Source organism: Bicyclus anynana, unplaced genomic scaffold, assembly GCF_947172395.1.
Source record: "Bicyclus anynana unplaced genomic scaffold, ilBicAnyn1.1 scaffold_29_1, whole genome shotgun sequence".
NCBI classification, from domain to species: domain Eukaryota; kingdom Metazoa; phylum Arthropoda; class Insecta; order Lepidoptera; family Nymphalidae; genus Bicyclus; species Bicyclus anynana.
This window is the reverse complement of record NW_026441281.1, coordinates 167,378-193,223: the sequence shown is the minus strand read 5'-3', so window position 1 is coordinate 193,223 and position 25,846 is coordinate 167,378. Positions and strand designations below refer to the sequence as shown.

The window sequence follows — 25,846 nt, the reverse complement described above, 5'->3', positions numbered from 1 at the left end:
TTTCGTGCTCCAAATATGTTTTTACGGCAAAACTCCACGTGCCATAATTGTCGCGCCCAGATAATCTTTCAATTGGGGCGAAACCGTGTGCGCCTGCGACGGCCATTTTTGATCGATATTTTAACACCGATCTAATCCAAATGCATCCGCGTGGTGAAACGTTTTTAAAGACTTTTACGTATTCTATACTAATCGGGCGTCTGGGCCCATAACCTAATGAGAACTATTTGTAAAATGAATACAAAAGATGTATGAATAAACACTTTAATCAGCGGAATTATGATTAGTAAAGTATAAGTAAAACAAAGATGCGATTTGGATTATATTGGAACCCGTCCGATGCAATGGCAGAAGTGAGAAGAAGCAATAGACAGCACATTTGACAGTGACACATGACATGAGCGTTCCAAATGTCAGATGATGGCTGCGTTCACTTTAACACTATCCTAGGCAATAATGCGCATAAAACCTTATTAAATCGCGATTTTAAGTTATTTACAGATGACGCGATATCTGTAACTACGGCCGGTGGTCAAATACTGCAAAGTATAGGTTACATAAATTTACCTATTACTTTTGATTCTCAATTTCATATTATAAAAACTTACGTTGTCCCAGAAATTCGTTACTCGCTTATATTAGGAATTGATTTTTGGCGGGCTCTTAAATTATGTCCCAAATACTTAGGTTCAATTGACAAAGCAATTGAACCTAAGTATGAACCATTAATTTATCTACATTGTAGTAATTCAGAAAATTCAATTCACTCTTTTGATAATTTAGATAGCACTCAAAAGGCGACTGCAGATAATGTTATTCAACAGTTCCACGATATTTCCTTTGAACATAAAGGATTAGGTTGGACTCATTTAATAACTCACCGCATTAATACTGGTGATTCACCACCGATCAGGCAGAGGTACTATAGACTCTCTCCTGAAAAACCAAGAATCCTAGTCGAACAAGTAGACGCAATGCTGTCATTAGATGTAATCGAACCCTGTGAGAGCTCTTGGCAATCGCCCGTTCACTAAAAAGAATGACCAGCCACGTTTTTGATTGAACAGGAAGCTCAATTCGGTTACGAAACGAGATGCTTATAATTTGCCGTACATTTCAGAAATTCTCGATAATTTGCATGATGCACGTTACTTAACCAGCCTCGATCTTTCTAAAGCCTTTTGGCAAATCCCTATAGCAGAGGAAGATCGAGACAAGACAGCTTTTTACGTCCCGAACCGTGGAGCGCTGCGCTTTAAAACCACAGCATTTGGACTGACCAATGCTCCAGCTACTCAGCAGCGATTAGTAGACGCATTGCTAGGTGAAGTAGATCACCGTATATTCGCGTACCTAGACGATATCATTATCATTTCAAACATATTTGATGACCACGTCTCCTTATTACTTCGGGTCCTAGACAAATTACGAAAAGCCAACTTGACCATCAATTTGGATAAATGTGAATTTTTTCGAAGTCAGCTCAAATACTTAGGATACGTAGTTGATGCGAAAGGGCTGCGAACTGATCCGGACAAAGTAGAAGCTATCCTCAATTATGCTACTCCTACGAACCGAAAGAAGTAAAACGTTTTTTAGGCACCGCTACGTGGTACCGTAGATTTGTGCCAAATTTTAGCACGATTGCAGGACCACTTAACAAACTGACCTCGAGTAAGAAAAATGCTCCACCTTTTCGATGGACTGAAGAAGCGGACGTGGCATTTAAAAAATTGAAGGCATGTCTTGTGTCTGCTCTGGTTCTCTCATGTCCAAACTATGAACTTCCTTTCCAAGTTCATACGGATGCGAGCAGCTATGGAATAGGTGCAATGCTCACGCATTATATTGATGGCAAGGAACGACCTATTGCCTATATGAGCAGATCCTTGACTGGAGCGGAAAGGAATTACAGCGTTACGGAACGCGAGACTTTAGCTGTAGTAGTTGCGTTGGAACATTGGCGTTGCTACGTAGAAAACGGTCAACCCTTTACAGTTTATACAGACCATAGCGCGCTTAAATGGTTTTTATCTATTAGCAACCCTACAGGTCGCTTAGCCCGTTGGGGTGTTCGATTATCTTCATTTGATTTTGAAATCAAACACCGTCGCGGTCCTGATAACGTTATTCCTGACGCCTTATCTAGAGCTCATCCGGTTTCCGTAATTAACACTGCCAAATCATTTGCGACTACTAGCGATGATTGGTATAAAAACATTTACAATAACTGCCTTAACAACCCAATTAATTTTCCTAATTATTTAATAAAAAATAAAATCTTATTTCGACTATCCAAGAACAAATGCCATCTCACAAATGAATTTTCATGGAAGGAAGTGGTTCCATCGGAGTTTAGAGGTCTCTTGGGCACTTTTAAGACTTACAGGCGTATCGCCCTTAGATACTTCTGGCCAGGGATGTACCGAGATATCGCAAAATATGTAGGTTCATGTTCCACTTGTCTTCAATACAAGCCCTAAAACCATCCCACTCTTGGTGAAATGGGTCGCCCCAAACAGTGCTCTAGACCTTATCAGATGATTTCTGTTGACCTAATGGGCCCGTTGCCCGTAACAAAAAAACAAAACTAATTCATTTTAGTCATAACGTGCTGTTTTTCAAAATACTGTCAAATTTTTCCAATTAAACAAGCAACTTCCCAAATTATCGTCAAAATATTAGAGGAACAGGTATTTTTGATTAACGCGTCACGGCGTCCCTCAGACCATTCTTCTTGACAATGGACCCCAACTCGTTAGTAATCATACTAATGACTTATTCAAAAAATATAGTATTCCAAACATATATTTTACTCCAAAATATAAGTTAATACACAAGTTAATACTGTGGAGCGCTACAACAAAACAATCATAACCTGTATTTCTATGTTTGTGTATAATGATCACCGTTCGTGGAATTTGTTTATACCTAGTGTTCAATTTGCCATAAATAAAAATACAATATGTGAAGCTTATAACCTGCCCCGAGGCAATAGAAGTGGAATATAGTCGATGCCCCGTTATACATATTGATTACAAATATTAAACTCAATAAAACTACTCATTTTAAATATGTTCGCTAATTATTAAATATACATTATAAATATTTAAGCCATATAATAATACTAGCGGACGCCCGCAACTTTGTCCGCGTGGAAATCAATGTCAACTTTCAGCCCCTATTTCACCACTTAAAATAGTTGTTTGGGTTTTGGGTTGAATTTTAAAAATTCTTGAATCATGATTTTTTTATTTTTTTATGATTTATGAACAAGTTTTTAAAACGATAACTCTAGAAATAACGGATTATCTATACAAACTTTCAACCCCTTTTATTTTTATTTTAGGATGAAAAAGTACCCAATGTTTTGCTCCAAAGTCCCATTTACCATTATACCAAAATTCATCTTGATCGTAACAGACAGACAGACTTACTTTCGCATTTATAATATTAGTATAGATGAAAGTATATCAGACAGTTATATTCAAACCTTAGCTCCCTTTGCACACATTGTTCACAGAACTGCATTGCGGTTTTGGCGTCCTCTCCTTTCTTGAATTTGTTTGGTGGAGCTGAGAACAAAATAAAAGATCGCAAAGCCATAACATAGACGTGTGTTTTGTACAAACAAAACAAGGAAATAATAAATAAATAAAAGTTACTAATTCAACAAAATGGAAAGTTAGGATAAGTACCTAGCCCATCCAGCTAATAGATTTGAGAACAGTTGCATTTAGTATTCATTTGAGCCAAATACTCAGAAACAATTTTGACTACAATAAAGCAAACCTAGAAGTTATCACTCAATGGAGTGATTTTTAATTACGGTGATACTTATACCAGATGGGGCTATGTTTGAATATATTGATTTTTATGATACTTTCGGGTAAATAAGGTCAATGTTGAGTAATTTATACATAAAAAGCAAAGATTATCCGGATATTTGCAAAATAAATAAGATTATAAATCTAAAAATCTTTAATCGTAATTAGATGGAAATCCATACAGTTTTAACTTCCTTGCATTAAATGTGACATTTTTCAATTTCGACGTCATTAAATCGTACAATTTTAAATGGGGCGTTTTTCAGGGATCCGCGGCAGCGCCGCAAATCTGACCCCTTAAATCCCTGTTGCTCCGAAAGTAATGATCGCAGATACCCTGTTACTTTTACAAAATCGCTTTACTTTATTATTAGCACACTCCTAATTTATATACAATTTAAAAAACTGTCATCATCCCTATTATAAATAACGTCAATGATGTCCTTCACTTCACTTTCGCCATAATGTGTTTCACATATGAAAATGAAAACTCTACTGCAGTTAAATTGCAAAATTTACAAAATTAAAAGATACATTAATTAAATACCAATAATTTCAATATATTATTAAAGATTGTCGGTATGGTGGCAGGCATCCACTGATCTGCATTGTGCGTTCGGATGCATCGCATCAAACAGATTTATTTTGGCAATCAAACTATCAGCCTTCATAAAACAAAGTATATCTGGTTATTGCAGGCCCTTAGTCTATCACAATATCTCCAAACTGAGATAGTTGAATGAAAATTGAACCATATAATTTAGTTTTCTATAATCGCTTATACTACTAACAGTGCTCTTAAAAGCTGTTTAGTGTAATTTTTATTTGCCTTTTTTAATGATATGTACAGACAAAATGTACAGACTTTTTGTAATGTACTGAATAAAACAACGGTTTATCGCAGAGTGATGTATAATGTTGTGCGTTTATTATACTACCTACATTACACTGCTCCTCTCTTAAACTAAAGATACAATGATATTTCTAATACAAGTTTTTTATACAAAATACAGGCATAAAATATAACACACAATTAAAGTACGAGCTTATAGTGATTAGTTTCTATATTACAACTAATGTTGTAATAGGTACATTACAACTTCACAAACTTCCTGACTCGCCGCCTCAATCTCGGTTGAATCGGACTACAGACATTACTAGGCGAATCTTTAACAGGTGAAGGTGCCTTTAATGTTTCGGCCTCAGTCTCTTTAATGGGTGTTGGTGATCTTAAAGGGTTCTCTGGACTTTCTTTTTCTGGATTATTCAACTCAACATTATTACTATCCCCCAAACTTTCTTGATCTGTAACCATTAAAGAGTACCTAGATTTTCGAGCGCTTTTATCAAGTAACTGATCTACGTGTCTCCTGGCAGTGTGATCGTCGTTAGTTCTGACGACATACGAGACGGGTCCCGACCTGTCCACCACTACCCCTTCCTTCCATTTAACTAGTTTATCGTTATAGTTGCGGACGAGTACTTGGTCCCCCGCTTTCAATTCACGTAAAGAACCACCGCGACGCTCTTGCTGGCTGATCTGTTTATTGATAACGATATCTTTGGTGCTCGGGCGAAGCAAATCTAGCCTACTGCGTAACCTGTGTCCCAGTAGTGCTACCGAAGGTTCCTTTTGCGTGGTACAATGTTCTGTGTTTCTATAGATAAATAAAAATCTACTTAATGCTTTATTTATATCATCATTTTCAATTGTTGCCTTTTTTAAAACTAACTTAACAGTTTTAACTGCGTTTTCGGCTGCGCCGTTGCTAGACGGGTGATATGGAGCTACTAAAATTCGCTTAATACCGTTCTTATTTAAATATGATAAGTATTCAGCTGATTTGAATGCCCCACCATTATCACTAACAATGGACCTACACAACCCGAACCGTGCAAATAATTTACGCAAGCAACCAATCACAGTTGCCGCCGAGGTATTCGATACCTGTTCCACTTCCAACCATTTGGAATGTGCATCAACAATAACTAAATAAAATTTACTACGAAACGGACCTAAAAAATCAATATTTAAACGTGACCATGGCTCCGTCGGCCACTCCCACGCATGCAGCGGCGCGGGCGGCGGCTGCGCGCGCACGGCGCCGCACGCCGCACACTCGCGACACACACGCTCGATGTCCGCGTCTAAGCCGCTCCACCAAAGATAATTCCTAGCCAACTGCTTCATCTTGACGACACCCATGTGACCTGCATGTAGTTCGTCCAATACAGCACTACGCAGACTGGCAGGGATAATTACTCGGTAGCCCCAAACTAAACAACTCTGTTCTAAAAATATATTTTCTCGCCTGATATGATACTGATTATACTCTTTCGCTACTTGTTCCGGCCAACCGAACTTTAAATAACCAGCTATCTTATTGAGAACAGCATCTTTGACGGTCTCCTTTTTAATTTCATGAAAAGTTATAGGAAATTTATCTTCAATGAAAAATAAATAACTACTATTATCATGACAGTTATTCTTAACTGTAGTGTTTTCTACCAATGGTAGACGAGATAAAGCATCTGCAAAACAGTTTTTCGATGAAGAGATAAATTCAATATCAAAATTATAAGCCGCTAAGCGCACCGCATAACGCTGTAATCGGCCCGCTGCTGTTTGTGGTATACCTTTATTTTTGCCAAAAATGTAACTTAATGCCCTGTGATCGCTGCGTAAAATAAAATGCCGTCCAAATAAATATTTATGATGCCTACTGACTCCAAAAATGATTGCTAAAGCTTCCTTATCCAGTTGCGAATAGTTACGCTCAGCGTCGTTAAGCGTGCGAGACGCGCAACTGAGAAGCCGCTCCGTGCCATCGGGGTAGCGATGAGTCCAAACTGCTCCAATCCCGTATGCACTACTATCTACGGACAAAATCAAAGGGAGCTTGGCGTCGTAATGAGCTAGTACTGGTGACCTACTGAGAACTTTTTTAATTTTATTAAAGGCACTTTCACATTCTGGACTCCAATTCCATTTAACATTTTTTTTGAGTAAATCGTATAAAGGTTTCAACACAGAACTCATATTTACACAAAATTTATTATAAAAATTAACTAAACCTAGAAATCCTTTTAACTGCGTTACATTTTTGGGCGATGGTGCCGAGACCATGGCTTCTATCTTACTACTATCAGTGTGTAGGCCCTCCTTATCTATTTTATATCCTAAATATGTTACACTGTTTTTAAAGAACTCGCACTTAGACCAATTGACTCGCAACCCCGCTTCTTTTAGCCGTGCTAAAACTGCACGCAGATTTTTATAATGTGTTTCCCTATCTTTACCCGTTACACAAATGTCATCTTGAAATGCTACGGTAGAAGATAAACCACTTAAAGTTTCCTCAATCAACTTTTCAAAATATTCTGGAACACATTTTATTCCAAATGGTACCCGTTTGTAAAAAAAATTCCCAACATGTGTCGATATACAAGTCATGGGTTGCGAGTCCTCTGTCAATAAGACTTGCTGATAGGCGTGGGACAGGTCCAACTTAGTAAATTGTTCACCACCTCCGAGGGTGGCAAAAATATCTTCGATCTGCGGAAGCGGATAATGGAAATCTTTTAATAAAGGATTAATCGTTATTTTATAATCTCCGCAGATACGGATATCACCATTTTTTTTTATTATAGGAACTATAGGTGTACCGTAATCAGATCGATCTACCTTGTATATTACGTCATCTCGCTGTAACCGCTCCAATTCGCGCTCGACAGGCGTGCGGAGGGCGAGGGGAAGGGGGCGCGCCTTAACAAATACTGGAGTATTATCAGTTAAATGCAACTTCATGCGAGTTTTAAAAGTCCCAAGCCCCTCAGCGAACACTTCAGGGAATTCTCTCTTTAATGACTCAACTGCATTATTATTATAAAATTCCTCAGTTAAATTATAACAATTAGTGACCTTAATATGTAAAAATCTTATCCACGTCCGACCAAGTAATGGTGGACCGCCATTCGCAATAACAAACAAGGGTAAACTATGTGAACGAGATTGATAACTAACATTAACCGTAATATATCCAAGAGGTTCAATAATGTTGCCTGTGTAAGATTTTAACCTTAATTTTTTTTTTTTGTAGGCATAAGTTAGCAAAGTTTTTTTTTAATAATAATAATAATAATAATAAAAACATTTATTCAGCCAAAAACAACATAACATAAATAAGAAAAAAACATGAGAATTAATACTAACTTAATACTAACTTAATACTAAGGCTTCGGCTGAATGGGGCGCTGCCTCAGCTCTATGCTACAGCTAAGTAACTGTAGCGCTGATTTTCAGACATGACCCCAGGGTGAGCTCACGGACTGATCGGGAGAGCGTTGCGTCGTTTATTAGTTCCAAATTTAAAATAGATAAAATAATATACTATTATGTATCCACATATCTATAGTAAGTAAAAAACATACATACAGTCGAACGTAGAACCTCCTCCTTTTTGGAAGTCGGTTAAAAATTAGATTGGAGCGAAGGACAAACATTAATATTATATGCAAAAAATAAAATTTTTATAACAATGTTCTGAGATGACTGATATCTTACTACCAGTATCAATTTCAAATTTCAAAATCGAATTTTCGACATTTAAATTAAGATAATACGGGCCATCATTGCTATCGCACGTTATATTATAAAACCCAATATCACTGTCATCGGAATCATTTAAAAAAAACTGACCTTTAGGATTCTGCCGTCTAACTGAATCACTGCACTGATCACTGCACTTATTATTTACACAAACCGATTTTAGATGACCCCTAACTCCACAAAGGTCACAACGATAAGACTTGTACCGGCACCTGGACGCTGTGTGCTGGCCGCGGCCGCAGCGCCAGCAGCAGCCGCGCGGCGAGCCCTCGCGGCCCGGAGCGCTGGCGCCGCTCGCGCCTCCTCGGTCCCGTGCTGCGGTGCGCCCACGCTCGACGCGCGCCGGCGCACTTCTGATGCGATGCAATCCCTCTGGATCAACAGTGGCGCTAGCCCCGGACGCTGATTCCAATGCATGTCTTTCCGCTGCCTCAAGCGCCAATGCTAGTTCGACTGCTCGCCTATAATCAATGTTCCGCTCTGCAAACAACCTAGACCTCATGTCTTCACTGAGTAGACCAGAAACGAACTGGTCCCGCAGATTTACCTCTAGGTTATTAGAAAAATTGCAATGCTTGGCTAGGTGCTTTAAACTTTTCAAATAATCACTCACTGCCTCCCCTTGCTGTTGTTTCCGCTGGCGAAACATGTGTCTCTCTGCGATCTCCGACCTTTGTGGCTCTAAATGATCTTTCACAATTTTCACTAATTGTTCGAAAGTTTTATCTTCTGGTAAATCCGGTGAGCATAAATCGCACATCAACTCGTAACAAGCGACGCCGACGTGCGTAACCAACGTGGCCACGTGTAATTCCTCAGCGATGCTATTTAACGCGATGAACTGCTTCACTCGCCGACAATATGCATCCCAGTTGTGGGAATTCACATCAAAAGGCTCAATTTTTCCAAAAGGCATGATTTAAAATGTTTAAATAATAAAAAACCGACTGCGCCAAATGTAATGTACTGAATAAAACAACGGTTTATCGCAGAGTGATGTATAATGGTGTGCGTTTATTATACTACCTACATTACACTTTTGATATTACAATCACTTTGCCAATTTAAGGATAATAATATATTTATGCATTATGTTAAAGTATCAGTCTAGATCATTGCATAGATCACAACATAAGATCTTAAGGTCATACTAAAATGCTTTACCTGTTATAGTTTCATCATCTGGTTTCCTTTTACTTGTGCCACTTGCCTGTTGGCTATGCATTGCCATTAATGGTGGTGGTGGTTTACTAGCATCATATCTGAAAAAAATTACAACTGAGTTAAAATTATTAATTTAGGATTAAGGTACATTCAAATAATCTTATTAAATGTAATGTAAATCTCCTTTTACAGTATACATATCTGTACTAATATTAGAAAGCTGAATACTTTCAGTGATAGATAGCCCATTTTTCGAGGAAGGCTATATTACATTTTCAAAAAAATTAGGGATCCTTACTGAATCTCCTGAACTGAATAATGTAACCCAAGATGTACAAAAGTTTTGTTTGTGCGCTGCAAAAACTATTGTTGTTAGAATAACATAATGTACTACAACTTTGTAGAACACATCATTTACTACAAAAAATGTCGCGACAGCATAATATCTTCTATAGTTTAGCAGATATAGTACCTTTTGTACTTTAATTAATTATTTAATTCTTAGACTAAGGTTTACGGCATTATTTACACAACTAAACTTAAATCCTTATCAAAATGAGGATATTATAGAGATAAGATTTGCTTTTTAACCGATTTCCAAAAAGGAGGAGGTTCTACGTTCGGCTGTATGTATGTTTTCTTTTTTTTTTATGTATGTCCAGCGATAATTCCGTCATTTGTGGACCGATTTTAAAAATTATTTTTTTGTTTTGAGGGGTTTAATTCCAGGGTGGTCCCATTTTTTTCATGACAGGATCTGATGATGGAATCCTGGAGAAATCGAGGGGAACTTTCAAAAATAGTAAAGACGGCTAGTGCGTTTGTTAGTGTTTCCATAAGGTATTTTAAACCACTACAATTTTATGAAGGTCTGGAGTTGGTCTGATGATGGATGGATGGATTTACAGCAGGTACCATTTGTTTGGGCTTGATTTATTTGTATTGATGAGAACTTTCCACCTAGATGGGTTGTGACTGTATTAAGAGTCTGATGATGAAGACGAAGGAGAGTTAAGAGAACTACTAAACGGTTCACAGTAGCTACCTTGTGTTTGGACTTGATACATTTGTATTGATGAGAACTTTCCACCCATATGGATTGTGACTGCACAGGGGGTCTGGTGATGAAGACAGAGGACAGTCACCTTTCACGTTTTTCTGAATATTCATATTACGTGTGGATAAAGGGGGAGTGAAATTTTGTACATGAGTTAAGGTAGTATTTTTAAAATTGGGATTGTAGGACTTAGATACTTATCATAAGAAAATAACGTTTCAACTAATTGCTTATTAATTTTTGTTCACACTCAGTAGGTGTGCTAACACTAAAAATTAAAAAATAAAAATTTTAATAAAAAAAATTCAACCGACTTCCAACTCAAAAATTAACCTAAACTAAAAAGCAAAAAATAACATCTTACCTATGTGTTACCTTCTGATCAGTTTGAAGGCGGTGCCAATCCAGTGACATGTTTTAATTAAAGCCGTTTCTGAATGAACCACAGACATTGTGTAATTTAAACGGCTTGAATTAAAACATCACTGGCTTGGCACCGCCTTCAAACTGATCAGAAGGTAACACATAGGTAAGATGTTATTTTTTGCTTTTTAGTTTAGGTTAGTTTTTGAGAAGTCGGTTGAATTTTTTTTTTACAGTATGTTAATTAGTCATATAGTTTCAGAGATAATAAAAAATTTCTAAGAGACGAAAAAATGCCGCTTAAAGACGCCCCGCGGTTTCACCCACATAGTTCCTGTTCCCGTAGGAACACGGAGTAAAATCAAAATCGGTCCAGAGAGTACACCCTACAACCATACGAACTTTACCTATTTATAATATTGACATTTATAATATTGGATTTTCCTTGGTCATCGCACCACGCTCAAAGGGCTGGATCGGTTTTGCTGAGGGTAGGGGTAGGGTAGGGATAGGATATGGGTAGGGTATTGGTAAGGTAGGGAAGATGTAGGGTAGGGTAGGGTAAGGATAGGGGAAGGATAGGGGTAAGGTAGGGATAGGGTACGGGTAGGGTAGGGGTAGGGGTAGGATAGAGGTAAGGTAGGGGTAGGGTAGGGTTAGGGGCAGAGTAGGGTACGGTAGGATTGTATAGGTTTAGGTTGGTAGGGTAAGTTAGGGGTAGGGAAGAAATGCACATAAGTGAAAGCGAAACTTCACCGGGTCCGCTATTGAATAGAATGTTTTGTAATAGGGGTTGAAAGTTGACATCGATTTTTACGCGGACGAAGTCGCAGGCATCCGCTAGTACTATACTAAAGCCATACTCGAGGAGTACCGTTTACCAACAAACAAATTAAAAATGAGGGTAGTCATTTCACACCTATTTATAATTTAAAATATCGGACTTACTTACCTGGTGACGTCCGATCCCCAATTGTGTTCCGTGATCTCGTCCTCACTTTTATACTATGTAGTATGCACTCAGTGCTACCGCGCTGTCACAATATTCAAAGCAAAGACTATTAAAAAAATATTAATACTATTTTTAAGCTGTCAATCACCGTTGTCTGTGGTCTGACAATCCGCCATCTTTGCTTGTCACCTGTCAATGTCATTATTTCAAAGAACACTACACAACTTTCACTGGGGAAGAGCTATAGAGATAGTCCATAGAACAATTTTTTATCCAATGAGCCATTACTGTGTGGCCTATGATGGGTAGGGTTGGGACTCAGTGAGGACGAGATCACTTCACACAATTGGGGATCGGACGTCACTAGGTAAGTTAGTCCGATCTTTTAAATTGTGTTCCGTGATCTCGTCCTCACTTTTATACTATGTAAATGTTCAAAGAAAGAAAGTTGTGTTGGTTGAATAAACAGTGAAAATGTTCAACAACAGTTGAAAATGTACAACAATACATTTTATAGGACATAGTCCTATTTATAACCATATACTTATATAACATGATCAGTCTTTAAGTACATATTAGTTCGTTATATTAATATTAAAATAATAAATTTATTATCATAATAAACAAAATAATTATATTATAATATGATATTGTCATCGTTGATGTTTATGTTATCTAAGCATAAAGACAACGTTTGCACTCGATGTGCAGTAACAAGAGCCAGAAGAGTTACTAGTTTCTTAGTAAGCTATTATTTACTTAGTATTTCGTTGGGAAATAAAGTAAAATAATCTTTAAATTATTTTAAACTATATCAGGGCTCCAAACATTCTTATATTTAGGCTTTTTTGGTGATCTATAAATTCCTCTGAAGAATCTTACCACTCTCTCATCAGTCCCTATTTGGATTCCTCAAATTTTTTTATTTTTTTTTGTGTTAAAAGAGAAATGAATCTTATCTTTTGCATGGTTTTGACAATATAATCCGCTGTTTAAGACCACTCTCATATTTAGTCCTAGTCGAAAGTGAACTCAGCATATTGTCCAATGAGGGCGATGGTATTTTCCGCTTTATGAACACTTCCTTAATAATATGCTTGCTATCTTTAAGGGTTATAATATAATATACCCTACAATAGTTGCTGGAAGGAAACAATATCAAGTCACGGCAGAGATACGTACGGGTTGAGATTCCATCATAGAATTAAAAAGAGGATATCAAGATTGAGAAGGTCAGCAAGGGACAATTACAATATCAATGGCATTCTCATTTTTATTTTTTGTAGCATTTAACTTATGAGTGAAAACTTCATGCCATTTAAAAGTGAAGGCATTATGATCTGAATACCAAGACACATAATTTGGACATTTAGCAATAAAATTTTTTGCAGCCTCGAGATGTCCCAACTTGTCTACTATTTTCTGGAAAGCCTTGTCTTTGCCTTCAGGGTTCATTCCATTTCTGAAAACTGAACGTCTTGTTTCTTAATATATGCACACAGCCAAAGATGTCTTTTCTCGCACTATTGCCATAAAGCCCTTGCCAGCTTATTGAGATGAGGAAATTGGGTATCACCCCTCCTCAGTGGCGTGCATAAGGTTGTCGATCAGGATATGCAATATTAATAAAATTGAGCAAACTGGAAAAAAACTGTATTTAATAAGCACTAAGAAGACAACTCTTAGGGTATGCAGTACTATGCACGTATGAAGTGCAAGCCACTGCCTCCTATCGACATAGGCGATGGCTGTTATATTATCGATCCTTAGCAATATTTCAGTATTTCAGATGAGCAGAACATATTTTTAATATCTATGAATATTTTTAAGACCTTTGAATGCTGCTAATAGCTTATATGTATATGAAAAATTAATTTATATGAAAAAAAAAAATTCATCACTAGTCCAATGTCTATGATTTCTGATATTATTGCAAACTAGTCCTCAGCCTGTCCTGAGAAAATTCTAACTCTATTTTACTTTATAGTACAAGAGTCTGCCTGAATGTGAAGACACCACCATTCTAAGTCTAGTAAGAGTTCTCTTGATAAGTGTAAAGTAATGTTATACTTTGCATTATTGACTTGAAATGCACTCGTTTCGTAATTTTACAAAGTTTCTTTATAAAGCCATCCATATTATATGGTTGGGCATGCTGCTACGAGCTGGCCTAATAATTTAGCAAGATCTATGATTTTACAATTTCATTTAAGATTTTTCTTTATTAATAGACATGCTAATAGATTTCCTTCTCTTTTGAGGTACAGAAATTTGGTGGTACTGGTTTTAAAATACTTTTATCAGTATCAAATTATAAAACACAGGTCTTTCAAAAATGTCAAGGTGGTTGATACATTCTGTAAACACTTTTCATAGCTATCAGCAAGGCAGAGGATATCTCTTAGTAATAATAACGGACAACCTTCCCTGTGACCTCAGCTGGAACATAACCGGTTTTATTATCTTTGTGACGACATACAGTGCAGCGCTAAGTCCAAATGTAAGACAGGTAAATTCACACAAAATGTTTAGTCAATAGTGGCATAAAACATCTTGGCGTAATAAGTATTGCTGGCTGTTCTCAAAGTGAATTGTGTTAATAAACTTACTAAACTTCTTGAGATTAGGTATAAATCCCCAAGTTTCATCAGACTTTGGGTGCAAAAAATATGCTGGATAAAGACCATTAGTTGACAAACAAACTTTTATAGCTTCTAGTTTTAATAACGTATAAATTTTTACTGTTATCATTTCAGTCTCTCTAGGAGTGAATAAATGGTTTTTTGGAACATAGTCCATTAGTGGATATTCAAAAAATAGTATTTTGTATCTTACAAGCCACCTACATACAGTAGGTTTGGAGATAATGTGTCCTACAAACCACCTACATAAGGTAGGATTAAACGAAAATGGACTAGCTATTGGAGAAATACTGCAAACTGCCAGTATGTACCTGGACGTTGAGCCTGACGACGTAGACGCTGTTTCCTCACCCGGCTTGGGACTGCTCTCGCTGTCCGGTATATCTGCTGCCTCAACTTCAGTTTCTGCCCAGTCGGACGCGGCAACTGGGATCGTTGTGGGCCCCTGGAGTTTAGATTGCTCTTCTTGTATTCTTTAGCTCCTCTGCAGACTTTTTTATGGCTTGACTTTATCTTGCAGTTTGTTTCCAAAAAGGTATACCAAAACAGGTCTTTGATATACTTGTACAATCCTGGAAATATGAGACTCGTACGTGTCTCAGTGTTATCGTGATAAAGTTGACATAAAATCTCGTTATTTTCCACAGATGGTATCACAACACTTAGTACTTTGCCAACAGCTGAGATTGCTGTGGCTAAGAGTAACTGCTGGTCAGCTATACATTTATCGCATTTAGCTTCGGAGGCACAAATAAACTGCAATTTTTAGGCCACGGCCAATGCCACTTTGGTGTCTTTTGTACGACCATTTTTTAAGATTGCAGTCCAACTTTTTGCCAAGCCCTCATGCAGTTTAACTCTGTTGGACTCTCTGGTGGTGCCTTCTTTACCCAGGAGCCCCTCAATGGCTGCTGGCAAAGAAGTCACGGCTGTACCCTCCGTTGCTTCGTCTGCAGGAACTGCTTTATCTGCCTGCGCCCCCCCCCCCATTTTCAGCTTGATCCTCACTGCTATTGAAGGATGCGGAGGGGAGAGAAGACGAGCGGTAGCAGCGTAGACTTTAACGGCTGTAACCTGACGAGGGCACTTTGGATCAAGGGAATATTGACTTTCACTAGAAGATTCCTCCTCACTTAAAAACAATGATACTTGACATGCTGTGTGAAAAATTCTACGACTAACCTCTCGTGAAATTTTCAACAGTAAACAGTCAACACCATGAGACTTTACGTTCGTCACATCGCGAGACGGACAACATAATGTACCACTGGCTAACCTCTCGTGAAAGCTCTAAGGGTAAACAGTCAACATCTTATGAAAGCGTACGTTAGTGATATTGCTTGGTGGACAACATAAAATAGCACTGGCTAACCTCTCGTGAAAGCTCTAAGAGTAAACAGTCAACACTTTATGAGAAAGTACGTTCGTGATATCTCGTGATGGACAAAAAAATATACCCCTGGCTAACCTCTCGTGAAAGCTCTAAGGGTAAACAGTCAACATCTTATGAGAGCGTACGTCCTTGATAATGTGATACTGCGTGATGGACAACATAATATACCACTGGCTAACCTCTCGTGAAAGCTCGACGTAGTATGTTGTGAACATAATAAAATATGATTATAGTAACTTTCTCGTGGTTAACCATAAATCCATGTAGAAGAAGAAAACTAAAATATTTGAGGTTGAAACTCACACGTACTCGTAGTGGCGTAGCGACGTCTTCGTCTAACAAGCAGCGATCCGATCCTTTTCAATCTTCTATCGGAATCTTCTTGTTTACGTTTACTTATTTTTATGAAAAATTAACAATAAAACTAATAAAATAACTTTAAAATCGAAAATAGAAAAATTTTAGTCACAGCGCAATCGCACAAAAAAGCACAATGACATTGACAGGTGACAAGCAAAGATGGCGGATTGTCAGACCACAGACAACGGTGATTGACAGCTTAAAAATAGTATTAATATTTTTTTAATAGTCTTCGCTTTGAATATTGTGACAGCGCGGTAGCACAGAGTGCATACTATATAGTATAAAAGTGAGGACGAGATCACGGAACACAATTATAATTAACTTGTTCTTAAATTAATGAAAACACAATTGATTAATAAGCTATAGTTACTATATTTTGAATAATATTTTATAGAAAAACGAGAGAGACGAATATCTTAGCATTCCATGGATTCACCGTGCAGGTGCCGGGTCCATCTCGTGGTAGAGAGAAAAACACCAAGCAAAGTCCAGGACTTGTGACTACTAGATGTAGGGTTAAGGAATTCCTTGACGATCGATCAACACTCCCCTTCTCTGCTCGTGTTGTTCTCCCTACCTATCCAAACCATGACCATTCCCGGCCCAGACCTTTCGTCTCCACCCCGCACTTTACATAAAACTAAAAAATACTTGATAATTTTTGTTTAATAATGAATAAATTACTTTATCCTTAGCGGTTTGCTATAACTTTCCCCAAAAAATACAAATCAATCAAAATCAAAATCAAAAATCATTTATTTCAAGTAGGCTCAGTTTACAAGCACTTTTGACACGTCAATTTGACTATTTGTAAAGATTCTACCACCGGTTCGGAAGGCAGGTTCTGCTGAGAAGATACCGGCAAGAAACTCAACAGTTGCTCTTTTGAAAAAGTCATACAGTATTATAATTTACAATTGATAAGAGTTACAATTTCTTTTAGTTTTATTTCCTGTGTGAAGGTGGAAGCTGATCCAATGGCCTCCAAGCGCTTTTATCTTTAAGGAACTCATCAATGTTGTAGTAACCTCAACTAAGTAAATGTTTTTTAACACATTGCTTAAAGCTATGCATTGGCATTTTTTTTTTTTTTTTTATTTTTTTAGCAGCATTTTCGCCCCGTTAGCCCAGGCTTCCTTGTTCTCCAACATATATGGCACTAAGTTTGCTTTTGTCAGAGGTTCACCCATTTCACTAAGTCTTGAATCAAATCCCTGGTCCATTGCCCTTTCCCACTTTCAAGCCATTCTGTTGACCATTCTTGGAGTGTCCTTTGTCTCTCCTCCTTTGGAGTTCTTTTGGCCTCCCTTTTGTATAGCCTTGCTCTTTCTGTAGCTAATTTGTCGATAGGTATCAATCCTGCTATCACTAGCACAGCTTCTTTAGATACTGTTCTGTATGCTCCACATATACGGATAGCCAGGCGTCGCTGCGTTCTACCAAGCACATTATTATATTTAGTCACTTGAAGTGCTTGGCTCCAAACAGGTGCCCCATACAGCATGACAGAGTGTGCCACTGATGCGAGGAGCCGTCTTTTGCTGGCTCTTGGTCCGCCTTTTCTGGGCATTAACTGGGTAAGGGCTGCCGCTAGCTTTTCTGCCTACTCAGCTGTTTGCACCACATGTTTGTCAAACCTCAGGCTTCTATCTAGCCATACTCCGAGGTATCTGAGTTTGTCACATGGTTTTATTTCTACCCCATCTATGTTAAAAGTGAGTGGGCCATGCCTTTTCCTGCCACTTAGCATTATGGCTTCGGTCTTTTCCGGTGCCAGTTTTAGATGCTTCCCGATCATCCACTTGTTGATTATGTCCAGTGCCCTGTTGGTCCTTTTCATCAGTAGTTTATCAGTTCTGGCGGCTACAACCAAAGTCAAGTCATCCGCGAAACCCACTAGACGTGCCTCATCGCCGAGATCTAATTTGAAAACTCCATCATACAATATGTTCCACAGCGTTGGTCCAAGAATAGAGCCCTGGGGAACTCCACTTGTCACCCGGATCGTCTCTGTGACTCTGTTGACGTCTAGGGCAACAAGTGTGCAGAGCTTTCTAGTACGTTGCGATCCTTGCTTTGCCGCTAGCGCTATGGCTTTTACTCTTTCGATGGCGTCTAATGTTGACCGGCCACTTCTAAACCCAAATTGGTCCTTCGCTAATCCACCATGCTTTAGTAGCAATTGCTCTATTCGATTTAGCAGTATCCTCTCCAATAGCTTTCCATAGCAGTCCAGAAGACAGAGAGGCCTATACCCTGATGGTTCGTCTGCTGATTTGTTATGTTTCCGTAGGAGGATTAGTCTAGCAGTTTTCCATATATCTGGAAACTCTCCACTTTGGAAAATACCATTCATTACGTCTCTTAATTGATCGGGAATCACCTTACTTGCTAATTTAACTATTTCTGGCGCAATTTCATCAGGTCCTGGCGCTTTTCTGGATTTGATCCGATCGCAGGCCTTCGCCAGTTCTTCGTCAGTAATCCTTGGTACCTGACCAACTACGCCAGTGGTCCTAGTGAAGTCGTCATGTGTAGGGAATAATACAGCCGTGATGTCCTTCATTTTTTGCAAGCTTATGGGAGTTGGCGAAGAACGGTTGATCTTTTTGGTAACTATTTTGTATCCCAAGCCCCAAGGGTCGTTGTCTACCTCATCACCAACTTTTTTCCATTGTTCTCCCTTAGATTTTAAAATGAGGCCTTGCAGCTCTAGTTTAGCTGTTTTATATCTATTTCTAGCTTCTTCACTGGCTCGAATTTGGTTAAGTCTATCCTCTTCTGATCTTTGCTTGTTTATCTTCGAGTTTGCTCTAGTGTAAGCTCTTCTAGATTCCAGGCATTTATTCCTAGCTATGTTTATTTCGTTATTCCACCAGTAGACAGGTTTTTTTCGTCTAGCTTTTCTTTTAGGCATGGCTTGATTGCAGGCTTTGGTTGTTGCAGAGACTAGCTCAAAAGGAGTTCGTATAGGTTCACTTATTAGCGTGTTTTCGAACTTTTCTTTATCAATTTTGTTGAAGTTCCAACCAATTGGGCGTGATTCGATTCCAGGTATTTTTTCTCCGATACTGTATGTTATGTATTTATGGCCACTGGCAGATTCTTCATCAAGAACTTCCCATCCTGTAATCATGCCAGCTAGATTTGAATTCGCCATGATTATGACTGGTCTTGAATTTTTGCCACCTCTTTCGAATGTTGGTGTATTTCCAGTATTTGCCACGCTTACATCCAGGTCAGCAATTATGTCCATTAGGTGTTGTCCTCTTTTATTTGTAGACCATATGGTCGATGCAGCGTTAAAGTCCCCAGCAACAAGAACTTTTCCTCGCTGAAGAGGCACGCTGGCACTAAGTTCCTCAAGATCTTGCCGAAATTGGTCAAAGGAACAATTAGGGGACATGTAGCAGCTGTACACCGTGAATTGTGCAAATCGAAAGCCAATGAAACCATTTCCTCGTATGGTAGCTCCCACTGTAAGGGCTTTGTTGTATACAATTATTGCTGCGTCTTCTCTCCGATCTCTCTCCCAGCCCCCAGCTTCAGCATATTTATTGATCAGTTCTGCTAGTATTACTAGGTCTATGACATGGTTTCTGACCGTGGGTAAGAGAAGGTCGTGAGCTACGCGCACCCGATCCGCATTAATTTGAAGGATTTTAATCGCCATTAGAAGACAGAGTGGTTGTTGTCCTATTTCGGTCCTTATTACGAGCTTGACCGGCTTCATTTATGGCACCTCTGAATTTTGGGCAACCTGTAGAAGCAGCTTTATGACCTAAGACATCACAGTGTGGACAAAAAGGTGTAGAAGTGCAGCTATCCGCTTTGTGTCCGACTCGACTACACTGTCTACAACAGTTGCTCCTATCAGGTCCGTTGCATTTTGCTGCTTTGTGGCCTGTCTCCCAACATTTATAACATTTTTCCACGTAAACTCTTTTCCTAAGTCTGCATCTTGTCCAACCAATATTTATCACACTAACATTTGACAGATTCTTAGCAGAAATTGGACTCATTGAAACTGTAGCTGATTTGGACCCATATTGTGTCGGGCGTATAGATTTGACTTGCACTGGTACTTTTAATTCAGTCTCTAATGCTGTTTTCAGCTCTTCGGTTGATATATGTTCATCTAGGCCTGTTATGTGGAATATTGTTTCTCTGCCTATGCCTACTTCTGCGCATTCTAAAGTGCCTTGTAATTTATTCCTAAGCGCTTCTGCGTTCTGTTATACCTAACCATAGTACCCCATGTTAATAAGTAAGCAATAAATAAGCTATTGTATCATAATTATTGGTATTTAAAGCAACCGGGCTTAGATACCCATTTAGTCGTAACTTAGCCGCGGAACTCAATAGACACATTGTCTTAATTAACTAATATTAAAGTGTATTTTATCTTTTAGTAATAAAATATCTTTTTTTAAAAAAGGGGATTTCAATTAACCCCATAACAAATTGGTGGCAACGGTGCGGATTTCGAAAATTCCGGTAAACAAAAAAAAAACAGTTCCAAGTTCAAAGCCTATTTTCTAAGTGAAAATAATAAAGTGCAAATAAAAGTGCAAAAGTGCTAATAAGTGTCAAAGGCAGAAGGCCTCTAATAAGTGGTAGTGTTTGTTCCCGTCCGGCGCAAAACCAAGGATTTGGCCCTGATCCACTGAGTTGGATCCACAAGGAGGTCTGGCTGACACCGTCCGCAGCATGCAGGTGTTTATGGCGATAGCGATAATCGCGTTCCACGAACTGTAAGTGCTGTTGGACCTACCTGCGCGTTAAAAACAAATTCATATTATTGTAACCTGATACTTGCTATTGTGTCTTTGTAACGAGTTATTACTCGTATTAATTGTAATTAAGATACGGAGGTATCTAATTAATATTTGTGTGATACAAATAAATATCATATGTAACACTAATATTACGCTACAATATAATATTAACGTTTTAATATTGCGTAATAACACTAAAATAAAATTTAAAAGTGTAATTAAAAATTCTAAAGTTTAAACTAATTAATATATTCAAAATTCTCAATTTTTTGAAATTGATATACAACGTTATTAACGTTACACTTTATTACTTAATATCATAATTATACTTAAATTCATTCTCTTTTCATTAAATTAATTATCACTAATTACATATTAATATAAATTGATTCCTTTGATTTTTATATTCAAATTCAAAATCAAAATTTGTCGTGTAAACAACAATTTTACTTTTACCTTAATTTTCTTTTGTGTAGATTTAAGTTAGTATTAAGTTTTACTTTATTTTATCCGTTTATTAATTTTTAAGTTTCTATATTTTAACTAACTATTCAGATTGAAATTCACTCTTAAATAGTTTCAATAGCTACGAAAAAACCACAAGTAGAGATCCCAACTGAAATTCCTGTAGTGTTTGAAAAAATTGCATCTCGATCCGTGGGAAAATTAGAGAAAAGAGAAGTAGATTTAAATATTTTATTAAATTTTATTAAACCATATGATGGTTCAAGAGAAACTATTAATTCATTCATCACTAATTGTAACAATGCATTTGAATTGGCCACAGAACCGCAGAAGTTCATTCTTTTTAAATACATTCAAAGTCAATTACAAGGCTGAAATAGCCGCTTCCATAAAATAATTTACATCTTATGAACAGCTAAAAGATTTTCTGAAAACACAATTCAGTCAACGTAAACATTATTCGCATTTAATCACTGACCTGCAAGAGTGCAAGCAAGGCCCTGCGGAAACAGTCACTCAATTTTTTATTAAAATTGAGTCTATCCTGTCTCAACTTTTAACCGAAATCTCTTTGAATCCTACTAAAAAATCTGAAGTCCCAGGCAGAACAGCAGCCATGGAGGATTTAGCCCTACATCATTTCTTAATGGGTTTATACCCACGTGTTTCAAACATAGTCAGATGCAAATCTCCCAAAAACCTAAACGAGGCGATAAGCTTCGCGATCTCGAAAGAAAAGATCCAACAAACCTTGTATAGGAAATCTGAAAAACCTCAACAAAAATTAATTAAACCCAATACCAACAATAATCCTCATAGAAATAATAGTTATGGTCCAAGACCAAATAAATTATTACCCCAATAAGTCTTTTACACCAATGAACAGACCTCAAGGTCAATTCTTTAATAGGCCTCCTCAAGGTCAATCCTTTAACAGGCCTCCTCAAGGCTCACACTTTAACAGACCCTTTCAAGGCCAACAATTAAATAGACCTCATCAAGGTCAATTTAACAAAAACCAATCGTTTGATAAATCTCGCGTTAATTTTCTTAATGAGGAAAATTCTTCTCCAAATTACGAAGAAGAAGGAGAAGAAGATTACCAGGACAATCTTGGTAACAATGAACAATATTGTGACGAACAATATCATGACCAAGATCATGTAGAATATTTTGACGATTCCGATCAAAATTTAAACGAATAAATGTCCCGTCGACGTGTCGGACGCGACATAATAGAAGGAAAGGCACGGTTAAGATTTATAAAATTAATAATAACAATAATAACAGATATTTACCTCACATAAGACTATACACATCCGCCAGTCCAAAACCATTATTATTATTAATAGACACAGGTGCTACTATCAGTCTCATTAAAAGCTCATCAATAACAAAATCGGTCAAAGTTTATCCTGATGACGTGACAATTAAAGGTATTAACAATTCAGAAAATTCAAGTGACAGCCCCCCAGTCAGAAGTCTTGGTTATATAAATCTAAGATTAAAAATTCATGACAAAAATAATATTACTCATAAATTTCATGTATTTAATGACCTTCAGATTCCATATGATGCAATCATAGGAACTGACCTTTTCAGAACATACAACTGTCAAATAAATTATAACAATAACAGTATAGAAATAGACAGTCATAAAGCATATCTTATTTTTAATGAACCTACTTATATAATTCAACCAAGGTCAGAAACCGTTATAGAATGCACGGTCGATAATCCGGAAATTAAGGAAGGTCTAATTCTCGATAATAAAATTTCAGAAAAAGTCCTAATTTCAAATTGTCTAGTAAAAGTTAAACCGAATAACAGAGTAAATATAACCATACTTAATATTTCTGAAGAACCCATCCAACTAAATTCGGATCTAAAATTAAAAATAGAAAAGATCCCTGATAGAAACATAAAATTAATTAATAATTGTCAAAGCACATTTGACAGAACGAACCGAATCATAGATTCTCTTAGAATATCCCATCTAAATGTTGAGGAAAGTGAAGAACTCATTGATATTTGCTCTCAATATTCAGATATTTTTCATTTAGCCGACGACGAACTTACTTACACAAACGCTCTAAATCATCAAATCAAAACCAGTTCGGAAACTCCTGTTAACACAAAATCTTACAGATCCCAGAGTGTCATAAAGCCGAAGTAAACAAACAAATAAACAAAATGTTAGATCAGGATATAATAGAACCATCTGTTTCACCTTGGTCTTCTCCAATATGGGTTGTACCAAAGAAGATAGACGCATCTGGAGAAAAGAAGTGGAGAGTTGTGATAGATTATAGGAAACTAAATGACATCACAATCGGTGAATCATATCCCATACCACAAATTAACGAAATTCTCGACCAATTAGGAAATAGTAAATATTTTTCCACACTTGATTTAGCCTCAGGATTTCACCAAATACAAGTTGATTCCAAGGATGCAGAAAAGACAGCGTTTACTGTTCCAGAAGGTCACTTCCAGTTTAAACGTATGCCCTTTGGTCTTAAGAACGCCCCAGCAACATTTCAGAGACTAATGAACACTGTATTATCTGGCTTACAAGGTATACACTGTTATGTTTATTTAGATGACATAGTTATATATTCATTTGATTTAAATTCTCATATACAAAAACTACAAAAGGTATTTGACAGGTTGAGACAGTTTAATTTGAAATTACAACCTGACAAATGTGAGTTTCTAAGAAAAGAAGTAAACTATTTAGGACACATAATTACAGGTGAAGGAGTCAAACCGAATCCTGAAAAAGTTAAAGCAGTAGAAAAGTTCCCTATTCCAAATACCCCAAAAGATGTAAAATCATTTTTAGGTCTAATCTCCTATTATCGTAGATTCATTCCAAATTTCTCTATGCTCGCAAAACCTCTAACTTCTCTCTTAAAAAAGAATTCCACGTTTAATTGGAATAATGAACAACAGCTCGCTTTTGAAACCTTAAAAAATAAGTTATTAACTGCTCCAATACTTATGTATCCAGATTTCACTAAACCATTTATTCTTACATGCGATGCTTCCAATTACGCTATTTCTGCTATTTTGTCTCAAGGAGATATTGGTAAAGATCGTCCCATAGCGTTTGGCTCACGTACACTTAATAAAGCCGAACTTAATTACAGTACTACAGAAAAAGAATGTCTTGCAATAATATTTGGCACAAAATTATTAAGACCCTACATTTATGGTAGAACTTTCACTATCGTAACAGACCACAAACCGCTTCAATGGTTATTTAATTGTAAGGATCCAGGTTCCCGTCTTGTAAGATGGAGACTGAAATTGGAGGAATACAATTATAACATAAAATATAAAAAAGGAAAGGTAAATGCTAATGCTGATGCACTTTCCAGATACCCCGTAAATTCGCTTACAGTAAATCCTGATGACACAAATTCAAATTCTCCACCTGAAGTAGAAAATCAAAACCTCGATAGAGATTTAGGAGAACTACTATCTCCACCATCTTTCCATTTAGACGAAGTTCTTTCCGACACAGAAGATCAAATCAATATTCCACCTTCAAACATACAAATAGGAGAAGAATCACCCTTACCTGTCCCTGAAAACTTACCTGATATAGATTTAATTGCACAAGAAAATGTAGACTTACCAATAGAAAACCCTGCTAGATCACCATCTCAAGATCTCATCGGTTCACCAGATCCTGAACCTATCGACCTTAGTCCAAATGCTGATGATTATTCCACATTTCTAAAAACTGCTTCTGATAAAAATAAAAGTTTTGATACACAAATTATAGAACATAACGAAAGTCTCATGAAATCTTCTAAAAAGGTAATAGTTATACCTACGTCATTAGATCTAGATGAATCAAACCCCTACATAGAAGAAATATTGGGCAATGTAGAGAATTCCGAGGAAATTGTAGAAGCAGAAAAACAATTACATTCGTATTATGCAATAGAATTAAACAATAAATCTTATTTTCTTCTTTTTACAAAGGTTCATCATTTTGACATCATTTTTCATTATTTAATACTCTGAAACATCTAAGAAATAGATTATTAATATTTGGAAATGTAGATGAGATAGGTATTACAGATTTTAAGAACCCTTTCGATAAACATTCTTCTATATCTTTTCCATAATACTGGCATCAAAATTCACATATACCGTAATAATATAATATATCCTTCTCCTACCGAAATAAAGAAAATATTGAGAGAACACCATGATGTC

At 37.1% G+C, this 25,846-nt stretch overlaps 1 protein-coding gene across 1 annotated transcript in view; it reads right to left on the bottom strand.

Annotated features, from left to right (window-relative positions):
- Positions 1-9,586: 9,586 nt before the first annotated feature.
- LOC128199830 (uncharacterized) overlaps positions 9,587-25,846 on the bottom strand; it is a 152,328-nt gene continuing 136,068 nt past the window's right edge. Inside the window, exon 8 of the mRNA XM_052891002.1 lies at positions 9,587-9,698. Coding sequence (XP_052746962.1) covers positions 9,587-9,698 — 112 coding nt within the window. The remainder of the gene's footprint in view (positions 9,699-25,846) is intronic.